General features: G+C 39.7%; 1 protein-coding gene across 1 annotated transcript in view; it reads left to right on the top strand.

Moving 5' to 3' along the window:
• LOC128697771 (chitin deacetylase 1-like) overlaps positions 1–20,000 on the top strand; it is a 70,299-nt gene that overhangs the window by 34,839 nt on the left and 15,460 nt on the right. The window contains exon 2 of the mRNA XM_053789678.2: positions 18,568–18,721. Coding sequence (XP_053645653.1) covers positions 18,568–18,721 — 154 coding nt within the window. The remainder of the gene's footprint in view (positions 1–18,567; positions 18,722–20,000) is intronic.

Genomic DNA, 20,000 nt, shown 5'->3' with positions numbered 1-20,000 from the left:
ATGGTTAAATATTTATTCACACACCTCAAAATGCAAATATAAAAACATTCTACACTTAGTCCTGTTTGAATGACGTCTTGCATATCACATATACATATATAAAAATATAAATGCCTATGTAAATTAGGACATAACTTTTAAATCAATGACTGTTGTCACAGATCACAAATATGAACTTTGCGTTTTATTTTTATATCATAATTCTGTAATTGAATAAAATTAATATTATCTGCTAAATATCATACAAACACAAATCCCTTCGCAGGAATTTCAGCTTGAGATTACTTTCTAAACCCTTGTTGAAATCTCCTGTCACCACCACTGGCCCAGGCTCGTCGTCGCCTCTTGCCTGAAGACGACGCACTAAATTAAATTTTTGTTGCTAGGTTTAAAGCCTATGAAATGCAAGTGGTTCATTAAATACGTACTTCATTCGAACACTAACTTCAAGAAAACGTTAATTCTTAAAATAAGGAGTACATTAAATTCCAGACACAGCGAACAAACAAACAAAGCCACTAGCATGCAATGCATTACGGACCTTGACAAAATATTCTGCAGTATTCATGATTACGTTCATTTTGGCCCACGATACATTGGACAGCTATTATGTTAGCTTCAAAAATTTTTATTGTGCTACTGCCAGCATATATTAGAAATACTGCCAGATCAAGGACAAATATTTTCAAGAAGCTAGAAAACTACACATACAGGACCACCTGGGTTATAAAGACCATGTAGACCTACGGAGTGCTAACACAAAGAGCCTGGTTGACCAGGCGGTCAACTGGGAAGCCTGGCCTCAGGCCGGGTTGGAAGGGGGTAAACAAACCCTTGAAATTGGCCACACGATAATCTCGTGTATTCGTGACATCAGTGATTTGAAATAAGCGTATTTGTTTAGGAACGTTAACTCCATGATTTGAGTTACACTCGTTTAATATATAGTGTACACTGAACTGTTTTCTTTCAATAATGTGTAGCGAGCACGAGGATTAACAATGCATCATCGTCACTGCTGCCCCACCTGAGTCAAAACCCTCCCCAGTCAGTAGCTGTATTACTAAATGAATTAATAGATACACCCACCAACTCTTCACTAAATCACTTTTTTTTCAAGAAAATCCGAAACCACGCGGGATTCATGATAATGGAATAATCTATTAATCATTCCTGTTCGAGGGAAGGGCGGTGTCACCAGATGGAATCCTCCAACGCCATGCACAAACTGTTTACTCAAGATATTATAAAATCTCATTTCATATGTAATTTTGGCAAACGTATGGATAGTCTGAGCCATCCACACACAGATGTCCTTTCTAACCTATGCAAATATAAGAACATGATACTGTAGAAGTGTGTCGAAAACATTGCTACCTGGAACTAGGAACAGGGATCAGTTGATATTTTCTAGTAAGAAGTGTACGATGTAATACCTAGAAATAAATCTAGAGTGGGAGAAAGGCAACAGTTATCACTCATGGACACACTTGTACTCAGAAGAAATGCATCATCAAAATTTCCCGTAAAGGTTACCTTACACATTCTCTGAACTATGTAAGAAAAACGTCGAGTCACTTAGACTTTGCTCTTCACAACTAGAAAGAGAAACTGATGTAATACTACCGGGTTTGGTCTACTCCTAATAGGTCTACATAAATCTGGCCTACTCCCATTAGGCCTACACCAATTTTGTCTACTTCCATTAGGCCAACACCTGTTTTCTCTACTTCCATTAGACCTACACCAACTTGGGCACGTCCCAATTTGTCTACTCCCATTCAGTCTACACCCGGAAAGAAATGCGTACTATTCTCATTTAGCCTACCAGGTTGGTAATCTTAGGATGGATTTGGCAACTGAATATCAGCCACTTTACACAGCTGCATGGCTTATTGTAACTATTAATGTGTAAAGTAAATTTTAGAGACGATTAAAGGATAGGCATTTTGAGAAAATGACACATTTCTAGGGTAGAAATAACTGTCGTTCGCCAAGTGAAAAAAGAGGAGCATACCAAACACGTATAAACCAAGAGTATAATTATTGCATAAATTAATAGATGCTGTTATACATGATGCTTTATACAGAAAGGTCAAGACACTTCTAAGACTAGTTATTACAGAGGTAATAAGAACAATGAAAGTTATACAGTGCAAACCGGTAAGAAACCGGTAATCGTAAACATGCAACATAACAAACGTAATCACAACATGACTGCACTACACTGCCTAAAAACAATTTATATATGTAAGCAGCTATTAAAAACAAATACATCGTTAAATTTACAGGCTAATCTATGTGAGCACAGTTCCAAGCTTAACCCTATCTATGGAAAACGACCCTTAGCCATATTCGACATTGTCACTCAAAACAGTTAACACTCAGGAGCCTATTTAATGCTAGGTGTAAAGGGGCAGGAGTTGCAAGAAGACTTACCCATAAAGCTTGCTCTACCTGGAAATCCAACCCAGGCTTCTTTGGCTGTGAGTGAAACAACTCAGCATAATAATAATAATAATAATAATAATATATATATATATATATATATATATATATATATATATATATATATATATATATATATATATATATATATATATATATATATATATATATATATATATATATATATATATATATATATATATTATTGTGACCACGAACGAGTGGTATTGATCAATAACAACACTGCACTAGCCAAGGACTCGAACCCATGTTGTACTGGTCCCCCTCATGGTGAGCCAGAACCACATGACGCCTTAGACCACAGTGGTCTAAGGCATTGTGGACGTAAAGACAATGTTTGTAAATTCGCCTGTTTGCGAATTGTTAAGCATTTCAAATCTCTTTCGTTCTCCACTGCATGTGGCACGATTCGATGAAATAACTTTCAAAACGAGCTTGGTGCCTGGGGGTATGGGAAACATCGCTTAGCTTCGGCTAAGCGCCAATACTTGTCTCAGGTCTAGTTTCGTGGTAAAGTACTGTGAACTCTGATACAGAGTTAGTAGGGTCGAGTCCTGCTGTGGACGTAGAGACAATGTTTGTAAATAATTTCGCTTGTTTGCCAATTGTTATATATATATATATATATATACACATCCATCCATCCATCCGCGTCCTTGGTACTTAGAGCGACGTTTAACAGTAACATTAAAATATATCAGAGACATGACCAGTGATAGTATGGGAGGTAAGAGTTTAAACCAGAAAGAGATGTGACGCAAGGACCAATCAGGTGTGATACACAAGGACTAGTAACAGGTGTTATACACAGGAACCAGCAACAGGTGTGATACACAAGGACCAGCAACAGGTGTGACACACTACAAGGAGCAGTAACAGGTGTGACACACAAGGACCAGTAACAGGTGTGGCAGAGAAAGACCAACAACAGGCGTGATACACAAGGACCAGCAACAGGTGTGATACACAAGGACCAGTAACAGGTGTGATACAAAGACCAGTAACAGGTGTGATACAAAGACCAGCAACAGGTGTGACACACAAAGACCAGAAACAGGTGTGATACACAAGGACCAGTAACAGGTGTGACACACAAAGACCAGAAACAGGTGTGATACACAAGGATCAGTAACAGGTGTGACACACAAGGACCTGTAACAGGTGATAAACACAAGGATCAGTAACAGGTGTGACACAATGATCAGTAACAGGTGTGACAAAAGTATCAGTAACAGGTGTGACACAAGGATCAGTAACAGGTGTAACAAAAATATCAGTAACAGGTGTGACACAAGGATCAGTAACAGGTTTGACACGAGGATCAGTAGCAGGTGTGACACAAGGATCAGTAACAGGTGTGACATAAGAACCAGTAACAGGTGAGACAAGGACCAGTAATAGTTGTGACGCACAAGAACCAGTAACAGGTATGATGCAAGGATCCGTAACAGGTGTGGCACAAGGATCAGTAACGGGTGTGAAGAAAATGATCACTAACAGGTGTAACACAAAGATCAGTAATAGGTGTGACACAAGGACAAGTAACAGGTGTGACAAACAAGGACCAGTATCAGCGACACACAAGGACCAGTAACAGGTGTGACACAAAGATCAGTAACAGGTGTGACACAAGGACAAGTAACAGGTGTGACACACAAGCACCAGTAACAATGACAGACAAGAACCACTAACAGATATAACACAAGGATATTAACAGTAACACACAAGGATCAGTAACAGTGACACACAAGGATCAGTAACAGGTATGACACAAGGATCAGTAACAGATGTGACACAAGGATCAGTAACAGGTATGACACAAGGATCAGAACAGGTGCAATACACAAGAACCATTAACATTAAAATGCCGTTCATCCTGGGAGGAAGGTTCTCTCGGCGAGACCATCATCTGAGGGTGAAAGTGAAAGTAGACACAGTGATGCGTTCTTATCTATAGTCCACTACACAACTTTCATGCAGAGCTTTTCTAACACCACCCATGTTTAGTGAGTGGGGCAAGCTAGTTGGTGACCCCAGGATTCCTGGTTTACACTGTTACATTTGTGATAATTTGACACTTCATATAGATGCAGGTCACCTCACATTCAAAGTAACATAAACTTCCTGAGAACATTATTGTAATCATATCATCAGGCGAATGTAGTACAATATACTACATTCCTTTCATGATGTGAATACTCGAAGGTCCTGCAGAAGACCGTGTTTTTTCTCAGAATTGACGCGCATGTATGCATAATGAATGACGCAGTGGGTGTGTGTGTGTGTGTGTGTGTGAACTCACCTAATTGTACTCATCTATTTGTTGTTGCAATGGTCGATTCACGGCTCCTGGCCCCACTTCTTCACTGATCGCTACCAGGTCCTCTCTCTCCCTGCTCCATGAACTTTATCATATCTCATCTTAAAGCTATGTATGGATTCTGCCCCCACTACTTCATTTTCCAGACAATTCCACTTCCTGACAACATCCTCTCTTTGTGCACCTTGTCAATTCCTCGCAGTATTTTATATGTCGTTAATATGTCCCCCTATCTCAGTGTCGTCAGGCCGATTTCCCTTAACCTCTCCTCGTAGGTCGGACATGCCTCATAGCTCGGGGACTAATCTTGTTACAAACCTTTGCACTTTCTCTAATTTCTTGACGTGCTTGACCAGATGTGGGTTCCAAACTGGTGCTGCATACTCCAATATGGGCCTGACGTGCACTGTGTACAATCTTGAACGATTCCTTACTGAGGTATCGGAAAGCTATTCTTAGGTTTGCCAGGCACCCATATGCTGCAGCGGTTATTTGATTGATGTGCACCTCAGGAGATATGCTCGGTATTATACTCACCTCAAAATCCTTTTCCTTGAGTGAGGTTTGCGGTCTTTGGCCCCCTAGCCTGTACTCTGTCTGCGGTCTGCTTTGCCTTTCCCCAATCTTCATGACTTTGCATATAGTGGAGTTAAATTCCAGGAGCCAGTTGACGGACCAGGCCTACGGCCTGTCCAGGTCCCTTTGTAGTCCTGTCTGATCCTTATTCTAATTTTATTTCTTCTGGCATGTCATTCACATATACCAGAAACAGCACCGGTTCTAGGACTGATCCCTATGGAACCCCGCTCGTCACAGGCGCCCACTCTGACACCTCGTCACGTACGATGACTCATTGTTGCTTCCCTGTCAGGTATTCTCTAACCTTTCCTGTTTTGTGTGCCTGCTCCTCTAGCTTTTGCACTAATCTCTTGTGTGGAACTGTGTCGAAAGCCTTCTTGCAGTCCAAGAAAATGCAATCTATCCCCCACACTCCTCTCTCTCTCTTATCTTATTTCCGTTACCTGATTATAAAGCTCCAGTAGGTTTGTGACACAGGATTTCCCTTCCCTGAAACCGTGCTTGTTGTCGTGTATACACCACTCTCATCCTGATAATCTTCTCCATGACTTTGCATACCATACATGTCAGTGACACTGGTCTGTAGTTTAATGCCTGTTGTATCATCTTTCTTAAAAACTGGGACTACATTTGCCGTCTTCTACACCTCAGGTAGTTGCTCAGTTTCAATGGATGTGTTGAAGATTATTGGTAGTGGCACACACAGTGTCTATGCTCCCTCCCTAAGGACCCACCGAGATATGTCCGGTTCTACCGCCTTTGAGGTATCTAGTTCACTTAGCAGCGTGTGTATGTATGTGTGTGTGTGTGTGTGTGTGTGTGTGTGTGTGTGTGTGTGTGTGTGTGTGTGTGTGTGATTATGGAAGTCCCCCGACCCGGCCAGCAACTAGTGGGAAGCTCTAGCTCTTGCACCCTCTAAACCAACCCATTGTAAATATAGAGAAATTCACATCGAGTAAATGTTAGCAATTCTGAAGAAGTAAATGGAATGCGATGAAGATGACTAATATTTTCGACGAGGATTTTGATAAACTTTACAAGGGCTGTATACAACGAAACAGTTTAATGATAATAAATACCACATAATGAAAATGAGTAAAAGTGAAAATAGTAAACCAAGAGGCTATCGTTTGTATTATAACATTTGAAGAATGTCTGACAGTGAAAAAAATTGAGGTTATTATCAAGAACATGGAAGGCTGTATAACCTTTACGGACTCAGCTCATAATTTTATTATAATAATAATACTACCAACAGTTTATCGCCATAAAAATCCTATAAATCTAGAAGCGAGAAACATCAGTGACGTATGGAGACATGACGGAAATTACAACTCTGCTTGACAAACCCAGACACAGAACCACTCGCGATTTTGTACATTGTCTATTGCAAATAAATCCTCGAAAATCCCGCTCAACATGGAAGGAATTAGTCGTGTACTTTAAAGAACACTGGAATAATAAGATATTCAATAAACTCTAACATAAAAACCAACACATCAACACACAAATACATTCACATAAATTAAAACTATGGATGTGCTAAAGCGTCGATAGGTATCGGCTATTTTACGGCATCGGTATCGATGAAAAAAACGGCCTTTACAGCCGATACTTTTTAAAATATTAATATTGGACATGTGCTTAAAAATATCAACATTAACATTTCCTCACAAATGTAAGGGTTACTCATAAACTCACATACACACACTATCGACAAGTGTCTTTGACAAGCATATCGATATCGATATCGGAAAAAAAATTGGTATCGTACCATCCCTAATTAAAACATAACAGACATTTAATTCCATAAAACAATACCAACAGTCCCACCAACGGTTAAATAATAAACACTAACGCATAACAAGTTTATGAAACTAAATAAATGGAAAATATCCTTAATGAAACTACTCTAAGATTATTATTATTATAATCAAGGGGGGAAGCGCGAAACCCGTAGGATTATACAGCGCCTGGGGGGGGGGATGTGGAAGGCATTCAGGCTTAATTCGGGGAACTGGAGCACAGATCCAATTCCCTAAATTAAGAGCCCCTCACCAACTTCAAGGAACCTTCCCTGAGGGGACTACTCTAAGAGCGCATCAAGGCCCACTAGGCACCTCCATGAACACCAGCCTGCAACTGGTGCTAATACTGTAGGGTAAAGGAGCTGAAATTCGTGTTAATGGAAGATTGAAGAGTCAACGAGAGATGATCATGACATAAAGGATAGTGAGGGGAATGTGACAGTATTCGTCTAGACATGACTGAGAGGAGGGAAGAGAATCAAGTTAGGAACATGGGTAGAGATGAATACTCATGAACCACTCTGAGGTACGAAGTAACTTTACATATGAAGGGTTGTAACCAAATTAACTCGGATATGTGATAAGGTAGCGTAAATTGAACTATGAACATGGCTTCAAAAGTACACATGACTAAGAAACAACTACATCAGTCAACTGAAGGTCAGAAAGCAAGGTTAAAAATTTAAATTCTGTCCCCAACAACATAGGCGCGCACATACGCACGCAAAAAGTGGGGACACGGCAACAACTTTAAGTTGAAAACCGAAATGAGTCACAGGGATCTATACATGGCTTTAAGAAGAGATACGACAATGCTAATGGAGAAGGGAGAAAGTGAACCTAGTAGCGACCAGCGAAGAGGCGGAACCACGAGCTGTGACTCGACACCTGCAACCACAAATAGGTGAGTACACACACACACACATACACGAACGCACGCATGCACGAACACACACACACACATACAAAACTCGCGACAGAATAAATGTAACTATAAAGAGAGCATCACTATTACTATTCTAGTAGCAGTTAGTCTACTGAATATCACATTCCGGCGGTGATCTTGCAAGAAGTAGCTCTTTAAACTTTTGAGAGCATAGAAAGTACTCTTTAGTAACACTTTGGAAAGGTGAAACCATTGAGAAGTAAAATGTTTAGGGTGTTAAAATGTTTAACGTGATAAAACGTTTGAGTGATAAACTACGCGTGTCATGAGATGGCACACATAGTTTATCACTCAAACTAAGTAGTAAAACGTGTTAGAAATAAACTCTGAAAATTGTAAAACGTTTAAGGGATAAACCCTGTAAGCAATAAAACGTTTCAGTAGTGATAAACTGGAGTAATGAAACGTTTGACTGATAAAGTCTTTTGGCCTTTGAAACTGTGAATGAAGAAACTATGTACCAGTGACAAGCTTCAGTAGCAAAACTCTGGGCTGGTTTAATTTTAAAGCGAAACTCTGGGCTGATAAAACGTTTAAGGTGAAATTCTGAGCTGGAAAACGTTAAAGGTGAAACTTTGGATAGATAAAACGTTCCAATAACAAAGTATTGAAAGTGAAAAATTATCATTAAAACTTTTTAGCCATGAAATGTTTGAATGGTTAAACTTCACATTTATTAAACTTTCGGCAATTATAACTTTAATGTAAACTTGTCTTTGAAAAAACTTTGGATCACAAAAACATCTTAGTGGTAAGACTGGTTGGTTAGTGAATGAGGTTAAAGACTATCGACTACACGAGGTTCATTAAGCATGTAACCTGTAGTAAGACTGATTACTTGATGAATGAGGTTATAGACTATCGACTACACGAGGTTCATTAAGCATGTAACCTGCAGTAAGACTGATTACTTGATGAATGAGGTTAAAGACTATCGACTACACGAGGTTCATTAAGCATGTAACCTGCAGTAAGACTGATTACTTGATGAATGAGGTTATAGACTATCGACTACACGAGGTTCATTAAGCATGTAACCTGCAGTAAGACTGATTACTTGATGAATGAGGTTAAAGACTATCGACTACACGAGGTTCATTAAGCATGTAACCTGCAGTAAGACTGATTACTTGATGAATGAGGTTATAGACTATCGACTACACGAGGTTCATTAAGCATGTAACCTGCAGTAAGACTGATTACTTGATGAATGAGGTTAAAGACTATCGACTACACGAGGTTCATTAAGCATGTAACCTGCAGTAAGACTGATTACTTGATGAATGAGGTTATAGACTATCGACTACACGAGGTTCATTAAGCATGTAACCTGCAGTAAGACTGATTACTTGATGAATGAGGTTATAGACTATCGACTACACGAGGTTCATTAAGCATGTAACCTGCAGTAAGACTGATTACTTGATGAATGAGGTTAAAGACTATCGACTACACGAGGTTCATTAAGCATGTAACCTGCAGTAAGACTGATTACTTGATGAATGAGGTTAAAGACTATCGACTACACGAGGTTCATTAAGCATGTAACCTGTAGTAAGACTGATTATTTGATGAATGAGGTTATAGACTATCGACTACACGAGGTTCATTAAGCATGTAACCTGCAGTAAGACTGATTACTTGATGAATGAGGTTAAAGACTATCGACTACACGAGGTTCATTAAGCATGTAACCTGCAGTAAGACTGATTACTTGATGAATGAGGTTATAGACTATCGACTACACGAGGTTCATTAAGCATGTAACCTGTAGTAAGACTGATTACTTGATGAATGAGGTTAAAGACTATCGACTACACGAGGTTCATTAAGCATGTAACCTGTAGTAAGACTGATTACTTGATGAATGAGGTTAAAGACTATCGACTACACGAGGTTCATTAAGCATGTAACCTGTAGTAAGACTGATTACTTGATGAATGAGGTTAAAGACTATCGACTACAAGAGACATTAAGGCTGCACGTAATCTATTCACCATCAGGCAAGAATATTTTAATCCCTCAAATAAGGGTTAACATAAGTTCTTAGTATATACAGTAAGATACTTGCACCTTTCGGTGTATATATTGTGTAATAAGACTCTTGACTGAATATAACACACGATACTTAGTAAATACTTCAAACATTGTGAGTTATGTTTGCCAACATTTTAAAACTTCACCTAACATTTTTGTTGTGTTCCTGCTTTATATCCAAGTGTTCATGTTTATATTGTTTTTATATACACGTTTAGTAGCATTGTTTTAAATTGCCTTCACAAAATTATTTTTACAATCCATCGTAAATTTTCTTTCTGAATACACTTACTGATATTTTTATATTCTTTCTCTGAGATCCTGTCAATCACACTTTCACTTATGTTGAATCAGTTTATTATATTTTTAATGTTTTTATTGCAGTTGTCTACTTCTGCTCCGCGAAGAAAGAGATGACAGTTATAGAGATTATGAACAGTATGTATAAAAATGATGAATAAAGCATGAATGTGATGAATGTGATGAATGTGATAAATGATGACAGAGGAAACAGAGGGTGAAATAAAAGCATAAGCTGAGGGGTGAGAAAAGTGTGATACTGTTTAAGGAGAGAGTATAGGAAAAAAAAGCGGGTGAAAGGGGAGTGAAACAAAGGATGGAGAGAGTTGGAGGGGAAGGGAGGGTGTTAAGTTGAAGAGTATGTAAGTTTAGTAATTTGAAGAGGTAAATTTGATTAGCTGAAAGAAGGGATGTGAGTTTGATTAGACGAAGGAGGGGCAGTGAGTTAGTTTATTTGAAGGCGGAAATGGCAAATTTGACTTGTTGACAGAGGGACCGTGGATATGGTTCGTTGAAGGAGAGGGCGTGATTTTAGTTAGCTGAAGAACAGGCCATGAATCTGGTTAGTTGAAGGAGAGACCATGAATTTGGTTAGCTGAAGAACAGGCCATGAATTTGGTTAGTTGAAGGAGAGACCATGAATTTGGTTAGCTGAAGAACAGGCCATGAATTTGGTTAGTTGAAGGAGAGACCATGAATTTGGTTAACTGAAGAACAGGCCATGAATTTGCTTAGTTTAAGGACAGGCCATGAATTTGGTTAGTTGAAGGAGAGGCCATGAATTTAGTTACTTGACCGGGAAAGGAGTTTGAGAAGTGTTTGGGGTGGGGGCTGAGTTACTTAGGTTCACAGGGTGAGATCGATAAGTTTAAAGGGTGAGTTTGATCATTTTCAAGGGGTTAGTTTGGTAATACGTTGAAGGAGGTGAGTTTGGTAAGTTTAAAAGAAACAAGTTTGAAACATTTAAGGGAGTGACTTTGGTAAATTTAGAAAGCGAATTCCGTAATTTTAAGAGGTGAAACTGGTTGGCTTAGTGGGTGAATTTGTAAGTTTAACATATTGAGTATGGCTAGTTTAAGAGCTCGAGATGGGTTAGGTTAAAAGTGTGAGCCTGATTAGTTTAAGGAGAGTTTGGTTAGTAAAAGTAGGTGAGCTTTAGTTTAAGGGTGAGGCTAGTTAGTTTAAAGAGCGAGTTTGGTTAGTTTAAGAGATAAGGTTAGTTAGTTTAAAGAGTGAGTTTGGTTAGTTTAAAGGGTGAATTTCTTTTTTGGGTGGATAATTTTGGTTAGTTTAAGGGGGTGAGTTTGGTTAGTTTAAGGGGGTGAGTTTGGTTAGTTTAAGGGGGTGAGTTTGGTTAGTTTAAGGGGGTGAGTTTGGTTAGTTTAAGGGGGTGAGTTTGGTTAGTTTAAGGGGGTGAGTTTGGTTAGTTTAAGGGGGTGAGTTTGGTTAGTTTAAGGGGGTGAGTTTGGTTAGTTTAAGGGGGTGAGTTTGGTTAGTTTAAGGGGGTGAGTTTGGTTAGTTTAAAGGGGTGAGTTTGGTTAGTTTAAGGGGGTGAGTTTGGTTAGTTTAAGGGGGTGAGTTTGGTTAGTTTAAGGGGGTGAGTTTGGTTAGTTTAAGGGGGTGAGTTTGGTTAGTTTAAGGGGGTGAGTTTGGTTAGTTTAAGGGGGTGAGTTTGGTTAGTTTAAGGGGGTGAGTTTGGTTAGTTTAAGGAAGTGAGTCTGATTAGGCCAAGAAGATAAATTAAAGTAGAATAGTTGAAAATGACGCATTCGTATATAAGCAATTTGTCTATTAATTAAAGTCAGTCAATAACACAAGGATTCATTTGAGTTGTATTTCACATATACACTCCTAGTTAAGAATACTTTAATCCAGAAACAGAGAAATACCGAGATATACACCCCACGGCGTGTATACCCTGCTGCTCTTAGTACATATACATCGAGGGGAATACGTCTGTCAGGATATTTGCAATCTACATAACAGCTTGCATGAATGTTTTTATATATACATGCACATGTCTGTGCGTGTATAAACATTTACACACACACACACACACACACACATACACACACACACACACACACACACCAAGTGCTGGACACAGTGCACACAACCGAGGAAGAAGTGAAGAGGCTTCTGAGTGAGCTAGATACCTCAAAGGCAATGGGGCCAGATAACATCTCCCCATGGGTATTGAGAGAGGGAGCAGAGGCGCTATGTGTACCCCTAACAACAATATTCAATACATCTATCGAAACAGGGAGATTGCCTGAGGCATGGAAGACAGCAAATGTAGTCCCAATCTTTAAAAAAGGAGACAGACATGAAGCATTAAACTACAGACCAGTGTCACTGACATGTATAGTATGCAAAATCATGGAGAAGATTATCAGGAGAAGAGTGGTGGAACACCTAGAAAGGAATGATCTCATCAACAGCAGCCAACATGGTTTCAGGGACGGGAAATCCTGTGTCACAAACCTACTGGAGTTCTATGACATGGTGACAGCAGTAAGACAAGAGAGAGAGGGGTGGGTGGATTGCATTTTCTTGGACTGCAAGAAGGCGTTTGACAGAGTTCCACACAAGAGATTGGTGCAAAAACTGGAGGACCAAGCAGGGATAACAGGGAAGGCACTACAATGGATCAGGGAATACTTGTCAGGAAGACAGCAGCGAGTCATGGTACGCGGCGAGGTGTCAGAGTGGGCACCTGTGACCAGCGGGGTCCCGCAGGGGTCAGTCCTAGGACCAGTGCTGTTTCTGGTATTTGTGAACGACATGACGGAAGGAATAGACTCTGAGGTGTCCCTGTTTGCAGATGACGTGAAGTTGATGAGAAGAATACACTCGATCGAAGACCAGGCAGAACTACAAAGGGATCTGGACAGGCTGCAGACCTGGTCCAGCAATTGGCTCCTGGAGTTCAATCCCACCAAGTGCAAAGTCATGAAGATTGGGGAAGGGCAAAGAAGGCCGCAGACGGAGTACAGTCTAGGGGGGTCAGAGACTACAAACCTCACTCAAGGAAAAAGATCTTGGGGTGAGTATAACACCAGGCACATCTCCTGAAGCGCACATCAACCAAATAACTGCTGCAGCATATGGGCGCCTAGCAAACCTCAGAACAGCATTCCGACATCTTAATAAGGAATCATTCAGGACCCTGTACACCGTGTATGTTAGGCCCATATTGGAGTATGCGGCACCAGTTTGGAACCCACACCTAGCCAAGCACGTGAAGAAACTAGAGAAAGTGCAAAGGTTTGCAACAAGACTAGTCCCAGAGCTAAGAGGTATGTCCTACGAGGAGAGGTTAAGGGAAATCAACCTGACGACACTGAAGGACAGGAGAGATAGGGGGGACATGATAACGACATACAAAATACTGAGAGGAATTGACAAGGTGGACAAAGACAGGATGTTCCAGAGATTGGACACAGTAACAAGGGGACACAGTTGGAAGCTGAAGACACAGATGAATCACAGGGATGTTAGGAAGTATTTCTTCAGCCACAGAGTAGTCAGTAAGTGGAATAGTTTGGGAAGCGATGTAGTGGAGGCAGGATCCATACATAGCTTTAAGCAGAGGTATGATAAAGCTCACGGCTCAGGGAGAGTGACCTAGTAGCGATCAGTGAAGAGGCGGGGCCAGGAGCTCGGACTCGACCCCCGCAACCTCAACTAGGTGAGTACACACACACACACACACACACACACACACACACACACACACACACATATATATATATATATATATATATATATATATATATATATATATATATATATATATATATATATATATATATATATATATATATATATATTGCCATAACACTGCTAACCTTGCTAAGACTAACTTAGGTCAGCGTAACTCTCTGTTAGTCTTTACCAACGTTACCGAATTATTTTCATTTCGTAAACAGAACTGGAGCAGATGCAGATAAAAACGATCAAAATATCTAGCCATTCAAGAACATGTATTATTTATTTATGTGAGAGAAAGTCTGTTGTGCACAACGCAGAGAATCTTTCTGAGAAAGCCAGAGAAAGTTTGTACGAAAGGAAAAGGGAATTTCGTTAAGAGAAAACATCTTTGCTCAATGCCATTGAAATATGCAACCCATAAAAATTTTGTATAATAGCAAGAGAAATGTCTGTAAAAAAATTATTCAAGAAAGGTAATACAAATTGTGAAGGCAGCATCCGTCGACGCAGGGAAATAATGTATAGTTACACTTACACAAAGAATGCTTCAATAAAAATAAAAAAGACCACCTGAGGAAGAAAATAATATGTAATGTTACCAAGAAACGTTAAAATTATTTCAGGAATAACTAGGTAAGGAAATATTACAGCTGAGAATAAAGTGCAAGGAGACCTTAAAGGAAGGTCAAGAAAATACGTCCAGAAAAACTTATAAAACTAAAACTAATCATTAAAGGTATAAACACAATATCAACTGTGTGTGTGTGTGTGTGTGTGTGAGAGAGAGAGAGAGAGAGAGAGAGAGAGAGAGAGAGAGAGAGAGAGAGAGAGAGAGAGAGAGAGAGAGAGAGAGAGAGAGAGAGAGAGAGAGAGAGAGAGAGAGAGAGAGAGAGAGAGAGAGAGAGAGACAGACAGAGACAGACAGACAGACAGACAGTTATTTGGCAAGGAAGGTTTTTGTCATACATGCTGCTCCTATATTAACTATTGTTACAATTCTTCGGGGGATGAGTCTGCATATTACGAGATAATTAATTTAATTCATGATAATTAATACTAAAATTAGTCTGACTTGAGTGCGACAATATTAAACTGTACTAGCTATGTAAATTTTACGTAGGTTAGGTTAGGTTGTTAAGTTAGTCTTGGATCATATTAAAAAACAATGTGTTGCTTCATGTGAATTTATATAGCAATCAAAATGCTTCAAATGTGGGAAAAGAAAGAAAGCACCAAAGAGCCATATCCTCGGCGTTCACATTACTAAGCAGATAGCATGAATGAAAGTGTGTACGTTTGTATCAACACAAAATATATCGCTGTGAAGTGCCTCCTTTTCTCCTGTGGTGAAATTTCTGCACATGTAAAACACACAGTCGTGTCCTTACTACAGAGAGTAACAGAAGAGAGAGAGCGCGACACAGAGGCGCCGGTGTGGGCAACCACCAGGCGGGACACAACCCCGGGGGCGGTGCTCGGCCACCCCAGCTTTCCTTTCTATGTCCCTCCCCGCCACCTCTACCGCTCCGTACTCTCATGGCGAAAGGTGAATCTTAGTGAAGGTGAAGGTGGGAAGACTGTTTTAAGAAAATAAAAATATAAGAAATGAGGAGCACTGCAGCCCATGCTAGGCAGATCTAACTTGCAGCCACCCACACCTACTCATGTACTTGTCTAACCTATTTTTAAAACTACCCAAAATTCTCTCTTGTGACGCTACTTAGGAATTTGTTCCAATCATCCATAACTCTATTGCCAAACCAGTGCTTTCCTGTATTCATGCTGAATCTAAATTTTTATATCTTGAACCCAAACCTGCGAATCCTGCCTTGGTTAGATGTTTTCAAAACGTTATAACCCCCTTTATTTATTCCTGTCGGCCATTTTTAAACTTCAATCATATCTTCCCTGAATCTATGCCTTTTCAGAGAGTGCAGATTCATTGCCCTCAGTTTATCCTTGTGGGAAGATTTCCGATACACGGAATAAACCTCGTCCAACTTCTCTACGCGTTTTCTACCGCATGTATATCCATTCTGTAAAATGGAGACCAGAACTGTGCAGCATAATCTAAACGAGACCTCGCCAACAATAAAGCCGAAATATAACCTGAGAACTCCTATTATTTATACTTTTTGATCTGAAGCCAAGGATTTTATTAGCATTATTGCGATCACATGCACTGTTGTCTAGGCGTTAGATTACTACTAACCAGAACTTCCGAGTCATTTTTCGCATTCAGTTTCATTGAAATCTACATTACTTAGTTTATAAGTGCCGCTTCTTTGATCACTGCATCAACCTATCCAGATCTTCCTGTAGCACTATAGAGTCCTTATCAGAATTTATTTGTCGGCTCATTTTAGTGTCATGGGCAAACTTGCTCATGTTGATACTTATCATTTCATCTACGTCATCTATGTATATTGCAACAACAAAAGTCCAAATACAGACCCCTATGGGATATCACTGGTGACGCGTCCCCACTCTGATTTCTTCCCATTTATGCAACCTCTCTGTTGTCTTTCGGTCAACTACTCCTCACTTCAGAATATTTTCCTTCCTATTGTTTGTAACTCTGCTTTCTTCAACAGTTTCCTGTGTGGAACTGTCTTTAACGAAGTCCATATACTTAACATCATATTCATTATCATGATCTTCCATCTCAAATACCTTAATGAAAAAAGTTAGTAAATTTAAAAGGCATGAACACCCCTGAGACTCATTGATCAAATTATATCTTTCAGGGTGACTTCGAATTGCTCCTGCAGTCATTAATTCTATCAATTTTCCCATGACAGTGGTTAGGCTAATTGGCCTGAAATTCGAGGCTAAGGACCTATTTCCTCCTTTGTAAATAGGTATTATATTTGCCATTTTCTACTTATTCGGTACGATACCCGTTTGTAATGATGTATCAAAGTTGCCCCTTGTATCCCTTTATAACCCTTGAGAATAGTTTATCAGGGCTCCTGTGATATGTTTGGTTTTATTCTGTTTGTCTGAGAACCATATAACTAGTGGCCTGTATTCTGACCTATTTAATTATAGATTTCTGGAATTTCGCTAGTACTATATTTTCCTGCATAAAAACAGAAGAAATTTTAGAGACTGTCCACATTTCTGTCACTGACAGTAAGCTGACCTGAGTAATTTTTCAGCGATGTTATATTCGTGAAGGTTGAGGGAAGGAGAACGGTAGGTACGGGAGCCTGAGTAACAGTTGAGCGAAGAAAAATGGCAGGTACTGGAGCCAGATTGGCAGGTACTGAAACCAGAGTGGCAGGTACTGGAGCCTGAGTGACGGTTGAGCGAAGGAGAATGGTAGGTGCTGGAGCCTGAGTGACGGTTGAGCGAAGGAGAATGGCAGGTGCTGGAGCCAGTGTGACGTTTGAGTAAAGAAGAAAGGTATGATACAGAGAAACAGTCAAGATATTACAAATATGGGTAGAATGTATGCATCAAAGAAGAGGAGAGTTGTTATATTAAGAAAATTAATGGTACACATTAACGAAAGAGTACTGAGATGCTACTAAAGAAATGGGCCATCTTGATTGCAAACATTCTCCTGCTTTCTCGCTATCATCTTTCAGCAAAATCAACCACGTCATACTGAAAACTGAATTACTGCTTTCAGTTAAGACGACCTCAGTGCTCACCATCAAGCATTTCAACGTTACTCCTGGAATGTAAATTTCAAATTATGCAATACTCGACTTTGGAGATCTTCACTTTCAATGTCAAGTACTCGTCCAATGTCAATGTCAAATTTACCCTGCTCACTTTGCAGGAGTCTTACATGCTCGCCATGCGAACGATGTAACCCAAAATTTTTAAATATTTCAGCTTTTGAGAATTTTTAGTGACTGCTCATTAATGTTTGCAATTCTCATTTCTTTCTTCTTTTCCTTTTTAGTTATTACTCTTTATCCACCTTGTTTTACTTTTTCTATTTCTTTCTCTTTTTCCCACACGATATTGAGAGGCACGCATCTCAAAGACCTTTAAAAATACGTAATATATAGTACTCATAATGACAGCAATATTTGTAGGTAGTAGTAATACTAGTAGTGGTAGGTAGTAATATTAGAAGATGTGGTATTTAACAACAGTAGCGATAACCATAGATGATGCTACAATATAAGCAATTTCAAGTTAACATTCATTCCTTCTCCTAAGTTTCCTTGCACATCTTTCAATCCAGTATGGTGTTATTTTAAACAGGTTTTTCCCCTGTAGGTTGTATGCGCATGTAGGAGCGGTACCATACATATGTCTACTTTACTATCAAATAACCCAAGTAGATGAAGCCTCTTGTTCTATCTGTCTTTTTGATGTTCTCCATTAATATCCATAACTATTCCGTGTTCACATCTGCTTCTCTCCCTCCACAGTGAGTGGTTTGGAGAGCTCAGGACACGAGAGAGAGAGGAGGCAGCTGACTAACTCCTTCGATCTACCATATACAGCCGAGGAGATGTGTATCAACAGGCCCAGTGAAGAGTTCTTCAGGTTGCCAGACTTCAACGACTGCCGAGATGCATTTAGGTGAGTGACATGAGGAAGAGGACGGGGCGAGAGAAGAACGAAAGGAGAGCTGAATGGGGAAAAAGACGAGATATGGAGGGTACGAAGGGGAAGATAAAGGAGGCTGAGAAACAAATATGCAGACAAGGCAAACAAAACACACACATTAGCACAAACATACATGAACTCATGTATGCACACATAGTCAGAATAAGTAGAAAATTTTGAAAAGTGAAGAAACACTGCGAGGTTACTTATAGTCGCTTCCAGGGGGTCAACCAGCAGCCAGGTCCCAGAGTCCTCCAAAATAGAAAGAAGAAAGAAAAGAAAAAAAGGAAAGAAAGAAAAAAGAAGGAAAGAAAGTAAGAAGTAAAGAGAGATAAAGAGAGAAGAATGTACATCTAGGTGTAGTTCAGGCTTATTAAGATGATACAAGGAGGTATTCCGGTTCTCATACAGCGGTATATTTCGTGAAACAAATCATATATATATGAAATTTTTTTTGATAGAAGGCATTCCTCTATCACTTTTTTTCGCATCTCTCCTATTTTCTCAGGTTCTTCCTTCCTGACTCCCTCCCTCATTCCTCAGTTCCTCCCCTCTCCTTACATTTTCCCTACTCTTTCCCCTCCCTTCTTTCCATTTCTCTCCTCTCCCTTCCCCCTTCCCTCCTTAAAAAATTCCTAAATGCCTACACAATTTATTAGTTTCGGTGTACCATAAAGAAATGAATCACAATTGTATGTGACAACTTAAACGTGGAAACAATCAAATTAGAAGGTGCCCAAATACTGTATTTTCCGCCATATAAGGCGCACGATCATATGAGACATATAAGACGATATTTCCAAACAGTTGTAACGTAATGTTAGTAAACAACTGTTAAAGTGTAACCCAGAACCTACCGTTGACCCTGACCTTGGTATATAAGGCGTAGGGTGATTTTCCAAGACTTTCCGTGGGAAAAAACTGCGCCTCATGTGCCGGAAAATACGGTAATAAAAGCTCGTTTATCATACACTAAAAATCCTAAGCTTCTCTCCATTAGAAGAGCAATTTTATGATGACGTTCGGTTCGGCCTGAACCACTGTCAAGTCACAGCTGGCTCAATTGTGACTTGACAGTGGCCCAGTAGGGACCGAAACATCGCCATTTAGGTTAACGATTCCAACCACGGTATTGTGACTATTTTTCAAACGTATTCGTCTTGGCAAACACAATTGCGAATCATGAATAAACTTACATTTAATGAGAGGTGACTGAGTACTAGTCTACTAGATAACACTCCCTCTATCATCT

The sequence above is a fragment of the Cherax quadricarinatus genome, chromosome 31 (assembly GCF_038502225.1).
Source record: "Cherax quadricarinatus isolate ZL_2023a chromosome 31, ASM3850222v1, whole genome shotgun sequence".
NCBI classification, from domain to species: domain Eukaryota; kingdom Metazoa; phylum Arthropoda; class Malacostraca; order Decapoda; family Parastacidae; genus Cherax; species Cherax quadricarinatus.
The sequence above is the reverse complement of the archived record's forward strand: the minus strand, read 5'-3'. Positions and strand labels throughout refer to the sequence as shown.